Source organism: Ursus arctos, unplaced genomic scaffold, assembly GCF_023065955.2.
Source record: "Ursus arctos isolate Adak ecotype North America unplaced genomic scaffold, UrsArc2.0 scaffold_14, whole genome shotgun sequence".
NCBI lineage: Eukaryota > Metazoa > Chordata > Mammalia > Carnivora > Ursidae > Ursus > Ursus arctos.
Window position 1 is genome coordinate 32,548,648 of NW_026622808.1, and position 16,225 is coordinate 32,564,872.

The 16,225-nt window shown below is 52.6% G+C and overlaps 2 protein-coding genes across 4 annotated transcripts; one reads left to right on the forward strand and one right to left on the reverse strand.

Annotated features, from left to right (window-relative positions):
- The first annotated feature begins 3,074 nt into the window (after positions 1-3,074).
- Positions 3,075-8,188, forward strand: KLHDC8B (kelch domain containing 8B). Of its 3 annotated transcripts, none has more exons than XM_026500825.4 (6): positions 3,078-3,451; positions 4,392-4,900; positions 5,985-6,149; positions 6,487-6,711; positions 6,807-6,908; positions 7,333-8,188. In XM_026500825.4, exons 2-6 carry the CDS (start codon positions 4,525-4,527, stop codon positions 7,527-7,529), a joined length of 1,065 nt encoding a protein of 354 aa, XP_026356610.1. In that variant the 5' UTR covers positions 3,078-3,451; positions 4,392-4,524; the 3' UTR covers positions 7,530-8,188. The 3 variants fall into 3 exon arrangements, with proteins under 3 accessions (XP_026356612.1, XP_026356610.1, XP_026356611.1); XM_026500826.4 differs by lacking the exon at positions 3,078-3,451 and adding an exon at positions 3,499-3,937; XM_026500827.4 differs by lacking the exon at positions 5,985-6,149 and having other exon boundaries at positions 3,075-3,451.
- A 756-nt stretch (positions 8,189-8,944) lies between these two features.
- On the reverse strand, positions 8,945-11,633 carry CUNH3orf84 (chromosome unknown C3orf84 homolog). Its single transcript, XM_057312094.1, has one exon. The coding sequence runs from the start codon at positions 9,512-9,514 to the stop codon at positions 8,945-8,947; it is 570 nt and encodes a 189-aa protein (XP_057168077.1). The 5' UTR covers positions 9,515-11,633.
- Between the last annotated feature and the right edge of the window lie 4,592 nt (positions 11,634-16,225).

The following is a 16,225-nucleotide window of genomic DNA, read 5'->3' on the forward strand; positions in this document are numbered from 1 at the left end:
TCAGCCCCATCAATGGCAGGAAGTCCTGCCTCCAGTCTTAACTCGGCCCAGAATCCTTGTCCTTTTGCCCAGGAGACTGGGACCTCAGTCTTGCTACCTGAACCCTGGGGTCAGCAGAGGGCTGGTGGTTACAGGGCCCACTGCCCAAGCAGCACCAGATGAGAGGACACCGGTTGAAATTAACCCTTGAAGTCTAAGAGGTCAGACTCTGACCAAAGGCCCCTCTTAGAGGCCCCCCCAAGTCCAGGTTCGGAGCCAGCATGGAAGCTCTGGTTTTATGGATGAGATAGTGGGGTCATTTGCACTTCAGTCAGAGCCTGAACTAGGAGGCAGAAATATTGCCACAATACTCGGACCGTGACATGTACAATGGTGCCATATTTGATAGCTGGGGGTGGGTGAAAGCCTATGGGCAGTCACAAGAGTGTGGGTGGATGCTTCATTTAGGGACTAATAGCTTTTCTCTCTCCCCGTATGACCCCAGGATCCTCAGGCTTGCTCTACATTTTCTGTCAATATGGAAAGGTCTGGGTACCCCTAAAGAGTAATGCCCAACCCACCCTAGGCCTCCTCTGGCAACTCTGAGTTTCCCAGGGCCTCAGCACTGACAGTGAGGTCTTCAGTGCCTTCAAGCATAACCAAGGTGTCCCAACAGTAAAATGCAAACTCTCCTGCTCCTTTGGGGTCAGTGCTTCTAGCCCCCCATCCTGTCAGAAAGAAGGGAAGTGTGGAGTTCCAAGGGCCAGGGTCTCTTGGAGCAGTCAGGAAGTCCCACCTTGTATGCCCAGTCCCCAGCTGTAGGTGAGCCCTGTCTCTGCCCCATCCATGGTTGAGGATTAGCTCAGGACCAATCTAGCCTTACCTTCTGTGCCAGTTGTCTTCCACAGCTTCTCCAAAGCCAGCAGCATTGGCCCCTCCATGTTTAGGTAGTGCCAGCGCTGTGTAAACAGAAGCCAGTCCCATGAAGAGGCAGGGCCCAGCCTCCAGGGATGGCATGGATTTAGGTGTGTCCTGGAAAGGGAATCCCTCTCTGGTGATGTCCAGCCCAGAGTTCAGTGCAAAATGGAGGACCAGGTAGGGCAGGTCCATCCCCAGGCTTGCAGACATTAGAACTGGGAGGATAGTAGGGGTTAGGGGTCAGAGTCATGAGTACCTAGTATCCTGAGGGGAAGCTGAGCCTTCTTCGGCCTCTTGGTGGTCAGTATGTGCCAGTTGGAACTCTGGGAGCATTCATCAGACCAAAGTGTGACTTAACCTGGATTTTGGTGGATGCTGACCCTGTAAGTGTAACTGGGATTAGAAAGGATGAGGTTGGTAGAGACCCCAGGGTCATCCCAGGATCCAGCCCTTTCTCTCCATTTGGCATCTTTTACGGCCTGAGTGATGGGCCCTAGGTTCATTTCCACCTGACCAGAGAGATATGGTAGAGATCTAGTTGTGCATGAGGCCAGTGGGCCTGGGAGGGAGTCTGTGTGCCAAGGAGAAAAGCCAGGGCTGGATCTTGAGGAACTACTTCCTGGGGAGAAGAGGAAGCAGGGTCTTCAAAAGACTCTGAGAAGCAGGACAAGTTGGAGCAGAGGTGCCAAGGTCACAAGAAATGAAACTTTGAAGATGTCAGCAAGATTTCAGCTGTGACAAAGACCATAGGGACCCGTAGTATTACCTGTATGGTGTTTCATAGTGACTTCGGCAAGAGCAATTTAGGGGGAGCAGTGGACACAGGGTAGCAGATATCAAGGTGACTAGAGGGGAGGAAAGGGAGACTGGAGGGACTGAGGGTACTGGGAGGTATCTCAAGGTAGGAGGATTTTAAGTGCTTAATTGCTGGAGAGGGGAAAGGGCCTGGAAAGGGAAGAGTGGGAAATGTGAGGGGTTTTGCAGAGCAGTGGGAACACCCTGTGGAGGAAAGGTACCAGTGCCCTAAGTGAAGAACAAGTCGGGAGCAGAGTGGAGAGGATGGAAGCCTTCTGTCTAGGTTCTGTAACTGGCCTCGGTACCACCATTTCCATGGAAGCCTTCCAACTCCAATTGCCAGCCTGTAAAAGGGGCTGGAGGCTCTCTCTGGACATGAAGAAGGCTCTGCCCACATTCAGGGTTGGCTTCGGAAATTAGGCAAACCAAGGAGTTAGTGCCCCCAAGCAGCTCTCGGCCCACGACTGATGGAGATTTGAGAATGAATTCCTCAAGCAACCTTTGCACTGGGAGGGAACGCAGCAAGCTTTGGTCCCAGTTGCCCACAGTGGTAACTTGCTTGATGACACGGCCTTTATTGACTGTTTTCTCTTTTTGCCACTCATCTGCTGGTGCTTCCTGGCCTCACCTCCCACATGAACTGTATGTACTGATATCTTTGTCTCCAGATGTGCTTCTGGGGAAAGTGAGACACACACAGTCCATAAAAGAGGGACAAGATAGTAGCAAGCACAGACAACCTCAAGGAGTTCTTCTAGGTGACCACCAACCTGCACAAATGGTCCTGCAGCTCACAGACTTAGCCAGTACTCTGAATGCCCAGAAGACAGGCTGTGCCAGGGCCTGGCTCCGAAATAGATAGGCCTCTGTCACACCAACTTGCTCTCACCTGATCCCAGAGTTGGCTACAGGCAGGCCCAGCCCCTGGATATGAACAGTCACAAAATGTCTCGGGTCCCATCATAGCCGCCTCAGGCCCTGCAGTGACCTGTCTGGGAGGTCCCCTGGCCTCTGACTCTTGAAGCTCAATCCTCACTCAGAGCTACCCTCCCAGCAAGAACTTCCCCCACCCAGGCCTGGAAGGGCCCGTCAGGCCCTGAGGCCGGCACTGCCTGCTCCTCCATCACCTGCTAGTCTCAGTGTCCACCGTAAGCGCCTCGCTGTGTGCCTGGGAAGTGCGACCCAGCCGCCGCCCCTACCAGAGGCCCAGGCCACTCCCCAAGTGGCCTCCAGGGGGCGCCGCCGCGAAGCCTGTCTTCAGGCTCCTAAGAGCTCAATGCCGGTGGGCGGGCGCCGGCCCCTCAAGCCTGCTGGTTCTGCTGGCCCGCCCCCCGCCCCCCCACCTCCTCCCACCCCGCGGGTGCTCCGAGGCTGGGTCGCGTTCAGAACGGTCCCCCACCATACACGTGCTGTGCTTCTCACTGCTGCCTCAGTTCTCCCCCACCCCGCCCGAGGTCGGACCCTAAATGCTGGGCAGGCCCAGCGTCCACATGTCTATCCGTCTGTTTACCGATTTGCGTGTGACTATGGGTCGACGCGCCCTGCTCTGGCCACGGCAGGTGCAGGGTTAAGGCGGGGGGGAGATTTTCCCGAGTCGGGAGGGGGGGACGAGGGGCGGACCTGGTCCAGCCCCGCCCCGCGCCGAGCCAAGCCGGAGCCCCGCCGGAGCCCCGCCGGAGCCTGGCCTCAGCCCCAGCCAGAGCCGGCACGGAGCCGGAACGGCGGACCCCGCGCCCCGGCGGCGCCGGAGCCCCGGCCGGTGAGTCCCGCAGGAGCCGCGCTCAGGGGAAGTTTGGGGCGCGGGGCGCAGAGCCCCAAGCGTGCTCGCCTGGACCCGCCCCCCACTCCCCCGCCTCCCGCGAGCTGGAAGTTTGGGGCCAGGAGGCCATCATGCCAAGGGTCCCAGGAGCGTGGCCCCCGCGGGAAAGGAGAGGCTGAGGAACTTGGGGATCTGCTGTGAAGGGACTCGGAAGTCCAGCTGCTCATTCCTACTGGAAACGCCCTGGCTATGGGAGTCTAGAGTCCTAATGCTCATGGGATCCCCAAATCATCCCCCTCCCTACTTCTGGACACCAAGGAGACTGGCCTCTGGGAACCTGGCATGGGCAAACCCCTAAGAGTAGACCTGAAGGGGGAATGTGAAACCCTGGCGTCCAGCTCCTCCCCTCCCAGTCCCAAACGCCCTGATCTTGGCCTTTTGCTGATGGGAATGGATGATCTCTATGGAATGGCCCCCAAAAGGGTTGTAAGTATACCCTGGAGTCTGCTCCCTGGCTGTCCAGGGCACACTGGAAAGCAATAAGGGGAGGGTACAGAACTCCCTTCATGCAGAGCACCAGAACGAGGATTGTCAAGAGGAAGGGAAGGGGGCCAGGGTGGAGTGTCCTATCCTAGTCAACTTACCTCCCACCTTGACCTAGATGTGAAGCGGGGGGATGTTGGGTGTTCTTAGGTGAGGGCAGGGGTGGAGGGAGAATCCCTCATGCCCCATAGGAAGGGGGGAAGTTGCCTGGGAATCTGCCCTCTTTCCCACCCAGCAGGGCCTCTATAGTGGCGTGCTAGCCAGGAGGGGTAGGTCCTCCCTGTGCCTTTCCCACCAGTGATTTTGGGCCAGTCCTGCCCTCAGCTACAGACTGCTCAACTGTATCCTCAGGGACTGGTCAGTGGCCCTGACCCTTTGTTTTCCCTCTCTCTTCCAGGTGAAGGCAAGGTCCCTGAACTGGTCAGACACTCCCTGTGGCCCTGATAGAGTCAAGATAAGGCCCCATGATGCCCCTCAGTGAGGCCGGCAGCCTGAGCAGATAGTATGGCCTGCCACTGGAGGTGAACACCATGGCTACAGGAGGTGGCCGAGCCTTTGCTTGGCAGGTGTTCCCACCCATGCCCACCTGCCGGGTGTATGGCACAGTGGCATACCAGGATGGGCACCTGCTAGTGTTGGGGGGCTGTGGCCGGGCTGGACTGCCCCTGGACACTGCCGAGACACTGGACATGGCCTCGCATACATGGCTCGCACTGGCACCCCTGCCCACTGCCCGGGCCGGTGCGGCTGCTGTGGTGCTGGGCAAGCAGGTGCTAGTGGTGGGCGGTGTGGATGAGGGCCAGAGCCCTGTAGCTGCCGTGGAGGCCTTCCTGGCTGATGAGGGCCGCTGGGAGCGTCGGGCCACCCTCCCTCAGGCAGCCATGGGGGTTGCAACTGTGGAGAGAGGTGAGTGGCCTTAAGGGAGTCCCTCGGGTGCCCCAACACCCTCTATTCTTTTCTGACTTGGTCCCTTACCCTCAGAGATTGGACAAGAGCTGTAAACATTGTCTGAGTGCCCTGGACACAGCTTTGACTCTCATAAAGACCCTCTCCTCCCTGGGTCTGAGCTGAGCTAGCAGTAGCCTTAACCGCCCTTTCCCACTGTGAAGTGGGGGGCAGAGCCCAGGCTGGCCCCCAGCATGATGGGAGGCCCCATCCACCTCCCTGCCCATTCCTCTTCTCTAAGAGACAAGGAGGGGTAGCCCAATGACTCTCAAGGTTATAAATAGTCTAGGGAAGGGGGAGGGGAGCAGGGCTTTGGCTCAGAGCCCAGTGAGTGCTTAGATTCCCTCCCCCCTCTTCCTCCCATATACACATTTACCAGGGAGCCTGAGATGGGAAGGCCAAGCTGGCCTGGGGATAGTTGCCATGGAAGCCCTCAGCTGACTGACCCATCTCCCCAAGGCCTCCAGACATGCCCCCAGCTGACCCGGAGGGTGTAACAGGACCAGAACCTCCTGTAATGAAAGGGTGGGATACAGAGGTCCTGGCAGGGCTTCTGGGCAGAAGGCTTGCGGCCAGCACCTCCACCCTACAGGCATAAGCCCCTCTCCTAGCCCCCAGCTGATCCCCGGAGATCCCTCCCCAGTCTGAGTTCTATGCTTAGCAGATCCCCATATGCCCCTCCCTAGCTTAAACCATCCTCTACCCTCCTTCCCCTAGGGGAGCCCCCACCTTGTGGCCTCCAGGTCTGACCACCGGTCCTGCTTAGATGCCAGACTTGGTTGCCATAGCATCTCCAGGGAGACAGAGATGGATTATAATTAGATCATCTGCCTCCTGCTCTTCCCTTGGAGGGGCCCTGGCCAGAGCAGGAATCCTAGCTCTCCCAACCCCCACTCTGGAAAGGAAGGAGGGTTTCTCTGCTGCTTGGAAGGGGTACTACAAACATGTGGGTCCCCAGGCACCCCCAGGCCCGACCAGGGCAGCTGTCAGGGTAGGGTGCCCTGGCCAGGCTGAGGTGAACTCTGAATTGCTCTTTTCTATGCAGATGGTATGGTGTATGCTCTGGGGGGAATGGGCCCAGACACGGCTCCCCAGGCCCAAGTTCGGGTATATGAACCCCGGCGGGACTGCTGGCTTTCACTACCCTCCATGCCCACACCCTGCTACGGGGCTTCTACCTTCCTGCACGGGAACAAGATCTATGTCCTGGGTAAGGGCCTGGGGGAGGCGGAGAAGGGGCTCGAAGTGCAGAAGCACCTATCCCCATAGGTTGGCCGGGATCAGGTTAAGCCTGAGATGGCAGGACAAGAGCAGCTTTGAGTGAGCCAGGCTTGCTTAGAGGTTCTGACCTTTGGTGGCCCTCCTGGGCTGAAAAACCAAACCCTAGTGCCTCAGGATCTGCAGGGCAGGTGACCCATGCTCTGGTGTGCACACAGCTGGGTATGGGGGGGCTAGGGTGGGCAGTGGTGAAGGCTTAGCAACCCGGTGGAGGAGGAGCCTGCTAGGCCTCCCAGGCTCCTTCCCAGGTGCTCCAATTCCATTGGCAGGGGGCCGCCAGGGAAAGCTCCCAGTGACTGCTTTTGAGGCCTTTGATCTGGAGGCCTGTACCTGGACCCGGCACCCGAGCCTGCCCAGCCGCCGGGCCTTTGCTGGCTGTGCCATGGCGGAAGGCAACGTCTTCAGCCTGGGTGGCCTGCAGCAGCCTGGGCCCCACAATTTCTACTCCCGCCCACACTTTGTCAACACTGTGGAGATGTTCGACCTGGAACATGGTGAGCAGTGGCTAGCCTGGGCTGTCCTCCTTTCCATGGGAGGGAGGGGCACCGTGTGTGTCGTGGGACTGGATCCGACCTCCCCTTTCTTGCAGGGTCCTGGACCAAGCTGCCCCGCAGCCTGCGCATGAGGGATAAGAGGGCCGACTTTGTGGTTGGCTCCCTTGGGGGCCACATCATGGCCATTGGGGGCCTTGGTGAGTATCTGTGGGGCTAGGGATAGGAGGTGAGCCCAGGACAGGAAGGAGGAACCCGAAGCATGAGCACTACCTTCTGCCCTTCTTCAGGCACGGCAGGGGTCAGGGCTCTGTGGGCTTCCCTTTCCCGCTCTGTGAAGCAGACAGGGGATAGTCTGCGTAGCCTCACTCTTGGGGTGTCCCTCAGCACCTGATGGCTCTGTACCGGCATCAGTGGAGACAGAAACAGGACAAGTGACCACTGAATGAACGGACAAATAGAAATCTGAAGAAATGAACAAATGATGAATGGGGGCAATGAGTAGGAAGGCACGGGTAGCCCATCCTAGGGTGATGCCTGCTGGGCCGTCTCTGGGCTCAGCGAGCAAAAGAGTGGGGGCCCTTGCAGCCGGTGCCCTTTACAACTTCTGTCTCCTTCCTGCAGGCAACCAGCCGTGCCCTCTGGGCTCTGTGGAGGGCTTCAGCCTTGCACGGCGGCGCTGGGAGGCCCTGCCTGCCATGCCCACAGCCCGCTGCTCCTGTTCTAGTCTGCAGGCTGGGCCCCGGCTGTTTGTCATTGGGGGTGTGGCCCAGGGTCCCAGCCAAGCTGTGGAGGCGCTGTGTCTGCGTGATGGGGTCTGAATGCCTGATGGGATGTGTCATCTGGAGCAGCGCAGCGCCAGAGGCAAATGTCTGTGGCTCCTTTTGCTGCTGAAGCAGCTCACTGTGGCTCTGTGGGATGAGGGAGGCACAGGGTCAGGTACTTGAGACAAATGTCTCAGAGGGGGAGGGGACTTTGTCTTTAGTGCAGGACACATATGCTTATACCCACCTTTACCCCATTCATTCATGGACCATGCCTAGCTCCACACTTGCTCTGGAACTACTGGGCCCTCTGTCCAACTGGAAAGTGGGAGGATGGGAGAGCTGGCCTCATGCCCCACAGGATTAGTGCCTGCCTGGAGTTGACCGGGCTCACCCCAATGGCTGTTCCTGAAAAATCCTGTCAGCCTGCCTTGAAGGCCTCTGTGGCCCCAGGAGAGTTGAGAGAGGTCAGAGGACACAGAGGGAGTGGAGGAGTGGGTGTAGGAACCTCCAGAGGACCAGAGGAATATTGGCTTTGGGCCCTTTACACTGTTGACTGTGTGATCTTGAGCAAGTCATTTCACCTCTCTGTGCCTCAGCATCCTCATCTGTAAATGGGGATCTCTGAAACTTTCCTGCCCTACCTACCTCACAGGGCTGTTGTGAGGACCCAGGAAGTTCAGATGTGAAAGTAAAAGTGCTGCTAAAATCCGGCATATGGCCCTTGGTGTGGACTCCTGCGTTGCCCCTGCAGCCCCTTGCCCTCCTTCAGGGGCCTTGATTCTCCCAGGGAAGAGTGTCCAGAGTAGCCCTCTGGATCTGGCTTCTGCCCCCAAAGTGTTCTGGTGTCTTAGCCCCACTGAAGCCTTAGTTTCTCTTTTGGTGACATAGGATGACTGCTGCCCCACACTGTCCTGGGTGTTAGAGGGCACTCACAGGACAGCCAGAAGAGCTCAGAAAACCACAGCAAAGCACCACAGAGTCAGGATGACCTCTAGGTCCATGTCACGCAGGATCTCCTCAAAGTCTCTGCACCTCCATGGGGAGGGGTGGTCCAGTGGGGGGTTAGGCCAGGGCAGACTCCCCCTGTCCCAGCTAAGGCAGAACTATGTGGCTTCCCACCAGATCCCTAGAGGCATAGTAGCCTCCCAGAGAAATCAGAGCTGCCAGCCTTTGCCTCCTCCTCCAGACTTTGCTGCTCACTAGGAGGGCCCACTGACTCTGCTTTCCCTGCAGCCGCATGAGTGCAAGGGGCTCACAGCTGGGTTTACTGCAAGAATGGATTTGGGGTCCCAGCGCTGATCTGCTGTGACCATGGCGACCCTCCAGGACCCTTAGCCTCCTGCAGGCTTCTCACTCAGTGGCAGGGTTCCCAGGGCAGCACCTCCCCTGCCCAACGCACAGGTGCCATGGGCCTTACTGCTCTCCAGCTTCTACGCCCCTTGGGCTGCACGCACAGACAGGCCGCTGTGTCAGCTGTCCTTGTTTAATGTTCTGGACCAATTTAGACACTCCGAGACCCCAGCATGAAGGTAATGCTGTAGCAGCTTGGGTCTTGGGATCCCTGGGAGGTCAGGCAGTGTGTTGGTGATTGGTCCCATATTGTTGCTGCCACAGTGGCCACCCCGGGAAGGGTGGCAGAAGTTCTGCTGGTAGGTGGTGCTGGTACGGGGAGGCGCGATCTGCACAAAGTGGATAAGGCGCTGGGGGAGGTCACTGAGTCCTGGGCCTGACCGGAAATTGGCCTGGTAGGAGGATTCAAGGGGCCGCTGCTGGCTCAACTCCAGCTCATGGGGTGCCCAGCGCAGGAAGGTGTGCCGCTGCCCCAGGCGCTCCAGGTCTTTCCGCCTTCCGATTCCCTGCAGCAGGCAGTAGGGGCCCTCCTCAACGGTATGGGCCCTTGGCCCACAGTCCTGGCACCAAGCACGCCCTTGCCCCCTCCTCAACCCAAGCCTACTTGGTGATGCCTGGCCCCCCTGGCCTATACCCCAGCCTCTTTGGCCTGCCTCCCCAGCCATGCCTTCCATTCCAGGGTGAAACATCCAGAAAGTCAGTGGCCCCAGGGATATTTGCTCACTGTCAGGCAAGCTAGTGGATGAAACCAAAGCAGAGGTACCTTTGTTTGGGGAATGGGCTGTTTCCCAGACAAGAGAGATTGTCAGGAGCCCTCCCTCCCCTCAGTGTCTTATCCCCTCCACCCTACCTCAACTTCAACCTAGGCTGGGGCCCTGCCCACTCTCCTTCCTTTCTCCAGCACTCACTTTGTCGAAAGAAGTACGGTTGTCATGCTTGGAGAACAAGTGTTGCTGTGCCGGCTCCTTTAAAGACAGTGAGAAAGAAGGTGAATGGGGAAAAAAATGATGCTTACCTGCCCTTAAGATGTTACCTCAGGACCTGTAATGGAGGGAAGCTGGCAGGAGCCACTACCCCTAAACTGCTAAACTTGCCAAAATCCTGAAAAGGCAATTAGAAATTAAAGCAATGCCTCACTCCTAGGACACCTCGTGCTGGTATTTGCCTCCAAAGCAGAAGTCTCTAGGGCTGCGGATTGATGAAGGGGCTGAAGCATCTCCTAAGACATCCTTCCACCAGAAGGGGAGTGGTTCAAGTTTCATGTCAGGCCCTCTAACTCTTAGATTGCCCAGGACCAGGCTTCGGTTCTCTCCTCCCCTCTGTCCACACAAGAGCAACCCAAGCTCTTAGCCCTGAGTACCACCTGGAAACTGCCATTTCTTTTTCTAGCTTGAGCTCCCTCCTGAGCTCCAGACTCAGTAGCCAACAGCCTATTCCATATCCCCTTGTAAATGTCTTACAGGCATCTCCAAACACATGCCTGAGCTCTGGATCATTTACCAACCCCACCCCTCCGCAGCCTCAGGTCATGGTCAGGTCAGGTCATGGTAGCTAGATCCTGCCGAACACCTTGGAGTCCCCTTGATTCTTTTCTTTCACACTCTATATCCAAAGTGTCAGGAAATCCTGTTGATTATTCCTTCAATATGTACCCAGGATTGGACCACTCCTCAGCATGTCCACTGCTTTCCCTGATCAAAGACACACCTTCTTCTCTTGCTTGAGTTATTGCAAGAGCTTCCTGCCTGGTGTCCCTGCTTCCAAGCTTTCCCTTCCAGTTTATTGTCCTCTTAGCAGGCAGAATAATTCTTCTGATATTTAGATCAGATCATCTCCCTTGTTTGCTGAAAATCTGCAACAGTTCCTCACGTTTGTAAAAGCCAAAGTCATCATAGTGGTCCATGAGACCCACACAATATTGATCTCTCCATTTCCTGCAACCACACTGGCATTCTTACTGCTCCTGAAACACACCAGCTATTTCCACTTTGGGCCTTTGCACCACCTGTGCCTTCTGTCTGGGATTCTTCCTGTAGCTGGCCGTAGGACTCCGTCTCACTTCCCTCTTGGGAGGACTTCAAGCACTAACAGCAGCAGTGCCATCACCCCAACTCTGCATTTTCCACTTTCTGGAATAGTAGGTGACTACATAGTATGATGTTGCTTAATGTTCCTGATGAGAACATAAGCTCCTTGTGGGCAAAGGTTATTGTCTGTCTTGCTCTCATCTGTAACTCCAACACTGAGCCCGGTGCCTGGGCAAATACATGTTTGCTGTTTAATTAATGAACAGGGTTCAGAAAGTTCCCAGGGCGTTTGCTTTGGCCCAGTTGGAGCCAGAGAACCATGGCCTATACCTAGGCAGAGAAAGACCACTCCACAGACCCCCAGATCTCAATAGGAATCTCTTCTAAGACCATCCACTTTGCCTTTGTGCCTGGTCTCTAGCCCCATAATTCCCTGTCCCCAGCCATTCAGCTTCTCCTGCTGCAGACCTGAATGAAGTGTCTGATCTGGTGAGTTTAGTCTTGGCTGGGTTGGGGTATGAGCAATGACTGACAGCAGGTTCCTAAATAAAAGGCTGGGGCTAGCTCCATCCCAGATCCCTGAACCAGAATCTTCTGTGGTGTGTGTCTTTAACAAGCTCCCCTATCAGGACCTCCTGCCCTAGACAGTTGGTGCTGGTTTCCAAATACAATGAAAGCTCCATGAAGGTGAGAAGCCAGCCAGCCTTACCTTTCATTCCTCATAAAGCAAGCTGACACGACAGGGATTAAAAACCCAGAGCCCTTCTAGAAAAAAAATAGGAAAAAATCTTCAGTATTTAGAACTAGGCAAAGAGTTCTTTGACTTGATACTAAAAGCAAGAGCAATAAAAGAAAAAATTGATAAACTGGCTCTCATCAAAAAATTCTTCAAGTTTTGCTCTGTGAAAATTTGTGTAAAGAAGATGAAAAGATAAGCTACAGACTGGAAGAAAATATTTGCAAACCAAATATCCAATAAAGGAATAATACCTAGAATATATAAAGAATTCTCACAACTCAACAGTAAAATAGCAATCCAATTAGAAAATGGGCAAACATAAGATGTCTATTGACAGATGAATGGATAAAGATGTGATACACACACACACACACACACACACACACCAGAATATTACACAGCCAACAAAAAATTGAAATCTTGCCATTTGCAACAATGTGGATGGAACTAGAGGATATCATGCTAAGTGAAATAAGTCAATCAGAGAAAGACAATTATTATATGATTTCACTGATATGTGGAATTTAAAAAACAAGGGATAGGATCATAGAGGAAGAGAAGAAAAAATGAAAGAACACAAAACCAGAGAGGGAGACAAACCGTAAGAGACTCTTAATCTTAGGAAACAAACTGAGGGTTGCTGGAGGGGAGAGGGGAGGGAGGATGGGGTAAATGGGTGATGGACATTGGGGAGGGTATGTGTTGTAATCAGCACTGGGTATTATATAAGACCAATGAATCACAGACCTGTACCCCTGAAACAAATAATACATTATATGTTAATGAATTGAAATTCAATTTTAAAAAAAGAAAATGGGCAAACGACATGAAGCCATTTCACTGAAGAGGATATACAGATGGCAAATAACACATGAAAAAATGTTTTCCATCATTAAACATTAGTGAAATGCAAATTAAAATCACAATGAGCTCTCACGACGTATTTATCAGAATGGCTAAAATAAAACAGAGACAATACCAAATGTTGCTGAGAATGCAGAGAAACTGGATCACTCATACATTGCTGGTGGGAATGTAAAATGGTACAGTCACTCTAGAAAACAGTTTGGCAGCTTCCTTTAAAAACTAAACATACAACTACCATATAATCCAGCAATTGCACTCCTAGGCATTTAATCCAAAGAAATGAAAATTTATGTTCACCCAAAAACCTGTAGCAGCTTTATTTGTAAGAGCCAAAAACTGGAATCAGCCCAGATATTTTTAATAGGTGAATGGTTACACAAACTGGTATATGCATACCATGGAATACTACTCAGTGATGAAGAAAAATGAACCATGAACAACTTGGATGAATCTCTAGGAAATTATGCTGAGCAAGAAAAACCGATCTCCAAATATTGCAAGCCATATCATTCCATTTATATAACATTATTGAAATGACAAAATTTTGGAAAGGGAGAAGAGGCTGGTGGTTCCCAGGGATTAGAGACAGAGAAAGGGTAGACGAGCAGGAGGCTGGTGGGTGTGGTCATAAAAGGGCACCACCAGGGATACTTGTGATGTTGGCCAGTATCTTAACTGTAGTGGTGGAAACACAAACCTGAATAGGTGATAAAATTTTATAGATCTTAATATACACAAATGAGTGTAAGTAAAATTGGAAATCTGAGATAGGTGGGTTTCATTAATGTCAATGTCCTGGTTGCAATATTATATGACAGTTTTGCAAAATACGATCATTGTGGGAAACTGGGAAAAATATGGAAGGGATTTCTATTATTTCTCACAACAGGTTGTGAATTCACAGTTATTTCAATAAAAATTTCAATTAAAAAACCCTGGGAGTATGCAGCAAGTTCCAATTGACCCCCAAATTTCTTCTCCATCTCTATCCTTGGCTAAAGAATTGTACACAGCCCAAGAATGTGGATGCCTCTGTTGTTGGAGGCAGCTCTGACTCTGAAAACTCACTATATATGTATTTTTGCCTTTTGATTTTTTTTTATTACTCCAAAAATCTTCATTAAGAAAAATTTAGCTTTCTGACTCTGTTCTTGTGCCTTCAACACTTTCACAGTGCTTTTCTGCTCCTCAGTAAGGAAAGCACACTTGATCTGGTCATAGACACACGTAGCATATAGGGAATCACTACAGGCCCTGCTGACATGTTGTTTCAGACAACTTCATAAGAACTTTAGGTCTTACAACACAAACTTCTTGAAGTCAGCCTGCTCACTTGCCCCATGTGGATTGTGGTGCTTTCCCAACCTTGTTGGTATAAAGGTACACAATTCCATTATCAAGGGTTCAGGACAGCCTAGTTTTGTTAGAGGCTGTACTGTAGGATGGCCTATGATGGGATGTCAGATTCTGGATTAGTCTGAATGCCTCTAGACACAGTCCCTGGAAGAGTGAAACTCACTATTCCAACAGTGGCAGGATACTCTATTGACTCCCATTGACTCAAGTTTTGTTCTCAAAATAGTGAGAGCCTGGTAACAAGTGCAGTCGTTTCCTTCCACCCAGGCAGTTCTGAGTATTCTTGTCCCTGGAGAGAATTTCCCCTGCATCTTTGTTTCTAGGATCCTTTTCCATTGAGGCTGTAAAACCCGTGGTCTCTGAGCAGGTGGGCTTAGGCTGGGATTCCAACTGAAGAGACCTTGGAGGAAAGGTAGATTTCCTGGGAGGGGGCAGTAGTTGCATGTGGGAGGGCTAAGGGCCCTTGTGGAGGCTGGGCATTCTGCAGTCAGTAGGATGCTGAGTAAGGAGCCCCTGTGGCAGACTGAGGCATGGCAGGGTGGGACAGGGAGGGATACAACAATCATGGTACCACCAATGAAGTACCTACTCCAAACCATGAGTCCCTGGGACTCTTGTCTGACCTTAAGAACAAACAAGACCAGGATTACATGTCCCAAGAGTCAGGCAGGTGATAGCTAGAAATAAGTTAATCTGGTCTAGAAAAGAAAAAGAAAAAGAAGAAAAGAGAATTTTCTTGCACCTGAATGACACAGATAAAATTTCTACCTGACCAAAACTAAAGAAAAGTGGTGTCACATCTTGAAAAGTTTTTCAACAGTAATAACTACAAGTAGTTGGGTTGAAACCTGATATCTCTTAGCTAATAGGAAAATAAAATGTGCACCTTCCCCAAACAGTCCCACTAATTAGAGGAGCTTTAGACGTAGAATGAGCCACCAGACTTGGCATTTATACAATCTGAGCCCAAGACACATAGATCATGCTGTTTGGAGCTAGCTGTTGGTAATGCTAGTAAATGCTTTGTGTAACAAGTCTTCAGTTAAAACATATCCCAAAACACGTTCCCTACTTCTGTTTCTGGGAGACAGATTGAGATGATGTTCCAGTCTTTAGGATGACAGCTGCCACTGGGCAACTACAAACACCCAGCAGAAAGTCCCCAGTTTGCCTCTGTCCCTGTATTACCCAGGTCCCATTATTCTCAAGGGGGAGGTGGTGGCCCCAGATAAGTGGTCTGGAGCTGCATTTGGGCCTGGCTTTCTGAGTAGGCAGTGCCAGGCAACCCTTCCAACTAAGAATGCTAAGGAATTGCAAGCTTCATAACATGGGAACTTCCAGACCATGTTCTTGGCCTGGGAAAGCAAGTCATGGAGAATTCAGATGACAGATCAAGTAGGATCTGGCTAGAGGCTTGGAAGCAAGAAGCTGCAGTGGACAGAGCATGTTCCAGACACTCTTCCATGTTCTCCACCCTGCTGTTGCCCAGGGGGCTGATCTAAGTGCATTTCTCACCAGCCTGCCTTCCCTCTGGCCACTGAAAAGCCCTAGGAAGAGAAGGAGGGAAGGAAAGAGATGTTTCTTCTCTTAACTCCCTCCCAGACTAACCCCCACCTGTCTGTGTCTCTCCACCCAAAATCACCACTCCTTTCAGGATGGTTCTCTCCACACCACCCTCTCCTTCTGGGTTCTGGGAGCCATACATTGCCCTGTCCCTTCGGCCCAACGGTACTGACCACTTGGTTGTTACCAACCTGTGATACCACTTTTACCTGAGGCCCTCACATCCACTCCTTTGCCTTTACACTCTGCTGAGTTCTCCTGTTTTGAGTGAGCTTTTTACTGTTGGGACCCCAACCAATGATCACTGCCCCTTCCTTGTTTCCAGGCCTAGAAGCAGTAGAGGGTCTGGGCCCTGCATCTCTCTCTCTCCTGTTCTTTGGAAGCCTAAAGCCACTTCTGCCACCACTCCTTTCCAGTCCTCCTTGGCTACTCATGTGGGTGGGTACCCAGCCACTTTATGCTGCTTCCTTCACCAGAGGAAGCCTCCTGGGCCTCTGGACTCCAAGGCTGACTGTGGATTAGACCATGGGCTTTTAGGACATCAAGGAATCTGAGCTTGAGAGCAGTTGTTGGCAAAACTCAAGGCTTATTTTCTGGGTTCTGGAGGGTCTTTTCCCATGGTCACCTACCCAAACTGGACCCTGACCCTCCCTCTGCCTAAGAGGAGCATTGAGCAAGACTGTCCAGCTTGGTACTAGCTCTTCTCCACCCTTTCTATAGGTAGAGAAATGGAAATAATGCTATTTCAGAGAAGAGTGGCCAGGACTCATGCATTTCCTAAGGTTCAGCAGTGGTAGGTCTGGGGAAGATGTTTTTGGGGTCCAAGAGAAACAGAAACTGGCCCAGCC

Excerpts from the sequence above, each read along its gene's own strand:
- CUNH3orf84 (XM_057312094.1), bottom strand. The coding sequence starts at position 9,514 with ATGTTTCACCCTGGAATGGAAGGCATGGCTGGGGAGGCAGGCCAAAGA.
- KLHDC8B (XM_026500825.4), top strand. The coding sequence starts at position 4,525 with ATGGCTACAGGAGGTGGCCGAGCCTTTGCTTGGCAGGTGTTCCCACCC. Across the intron at positions 6,150-6,486 it reads GAACAAGATCTATGTCCTGG|GGGGCCGCCAGGGAAAGCTC; the intron begins GTAAGGGCCTGG and ends TTCCATTGGCAG. Across the intron at positions 6,909-7,332 it reads CATGGCCATTGGGGGCCTTG|GCAACCAGCCGTGCCCTCTG; the intron begins GTGAGTATCTGT and ends TCCTTCCTGCAG.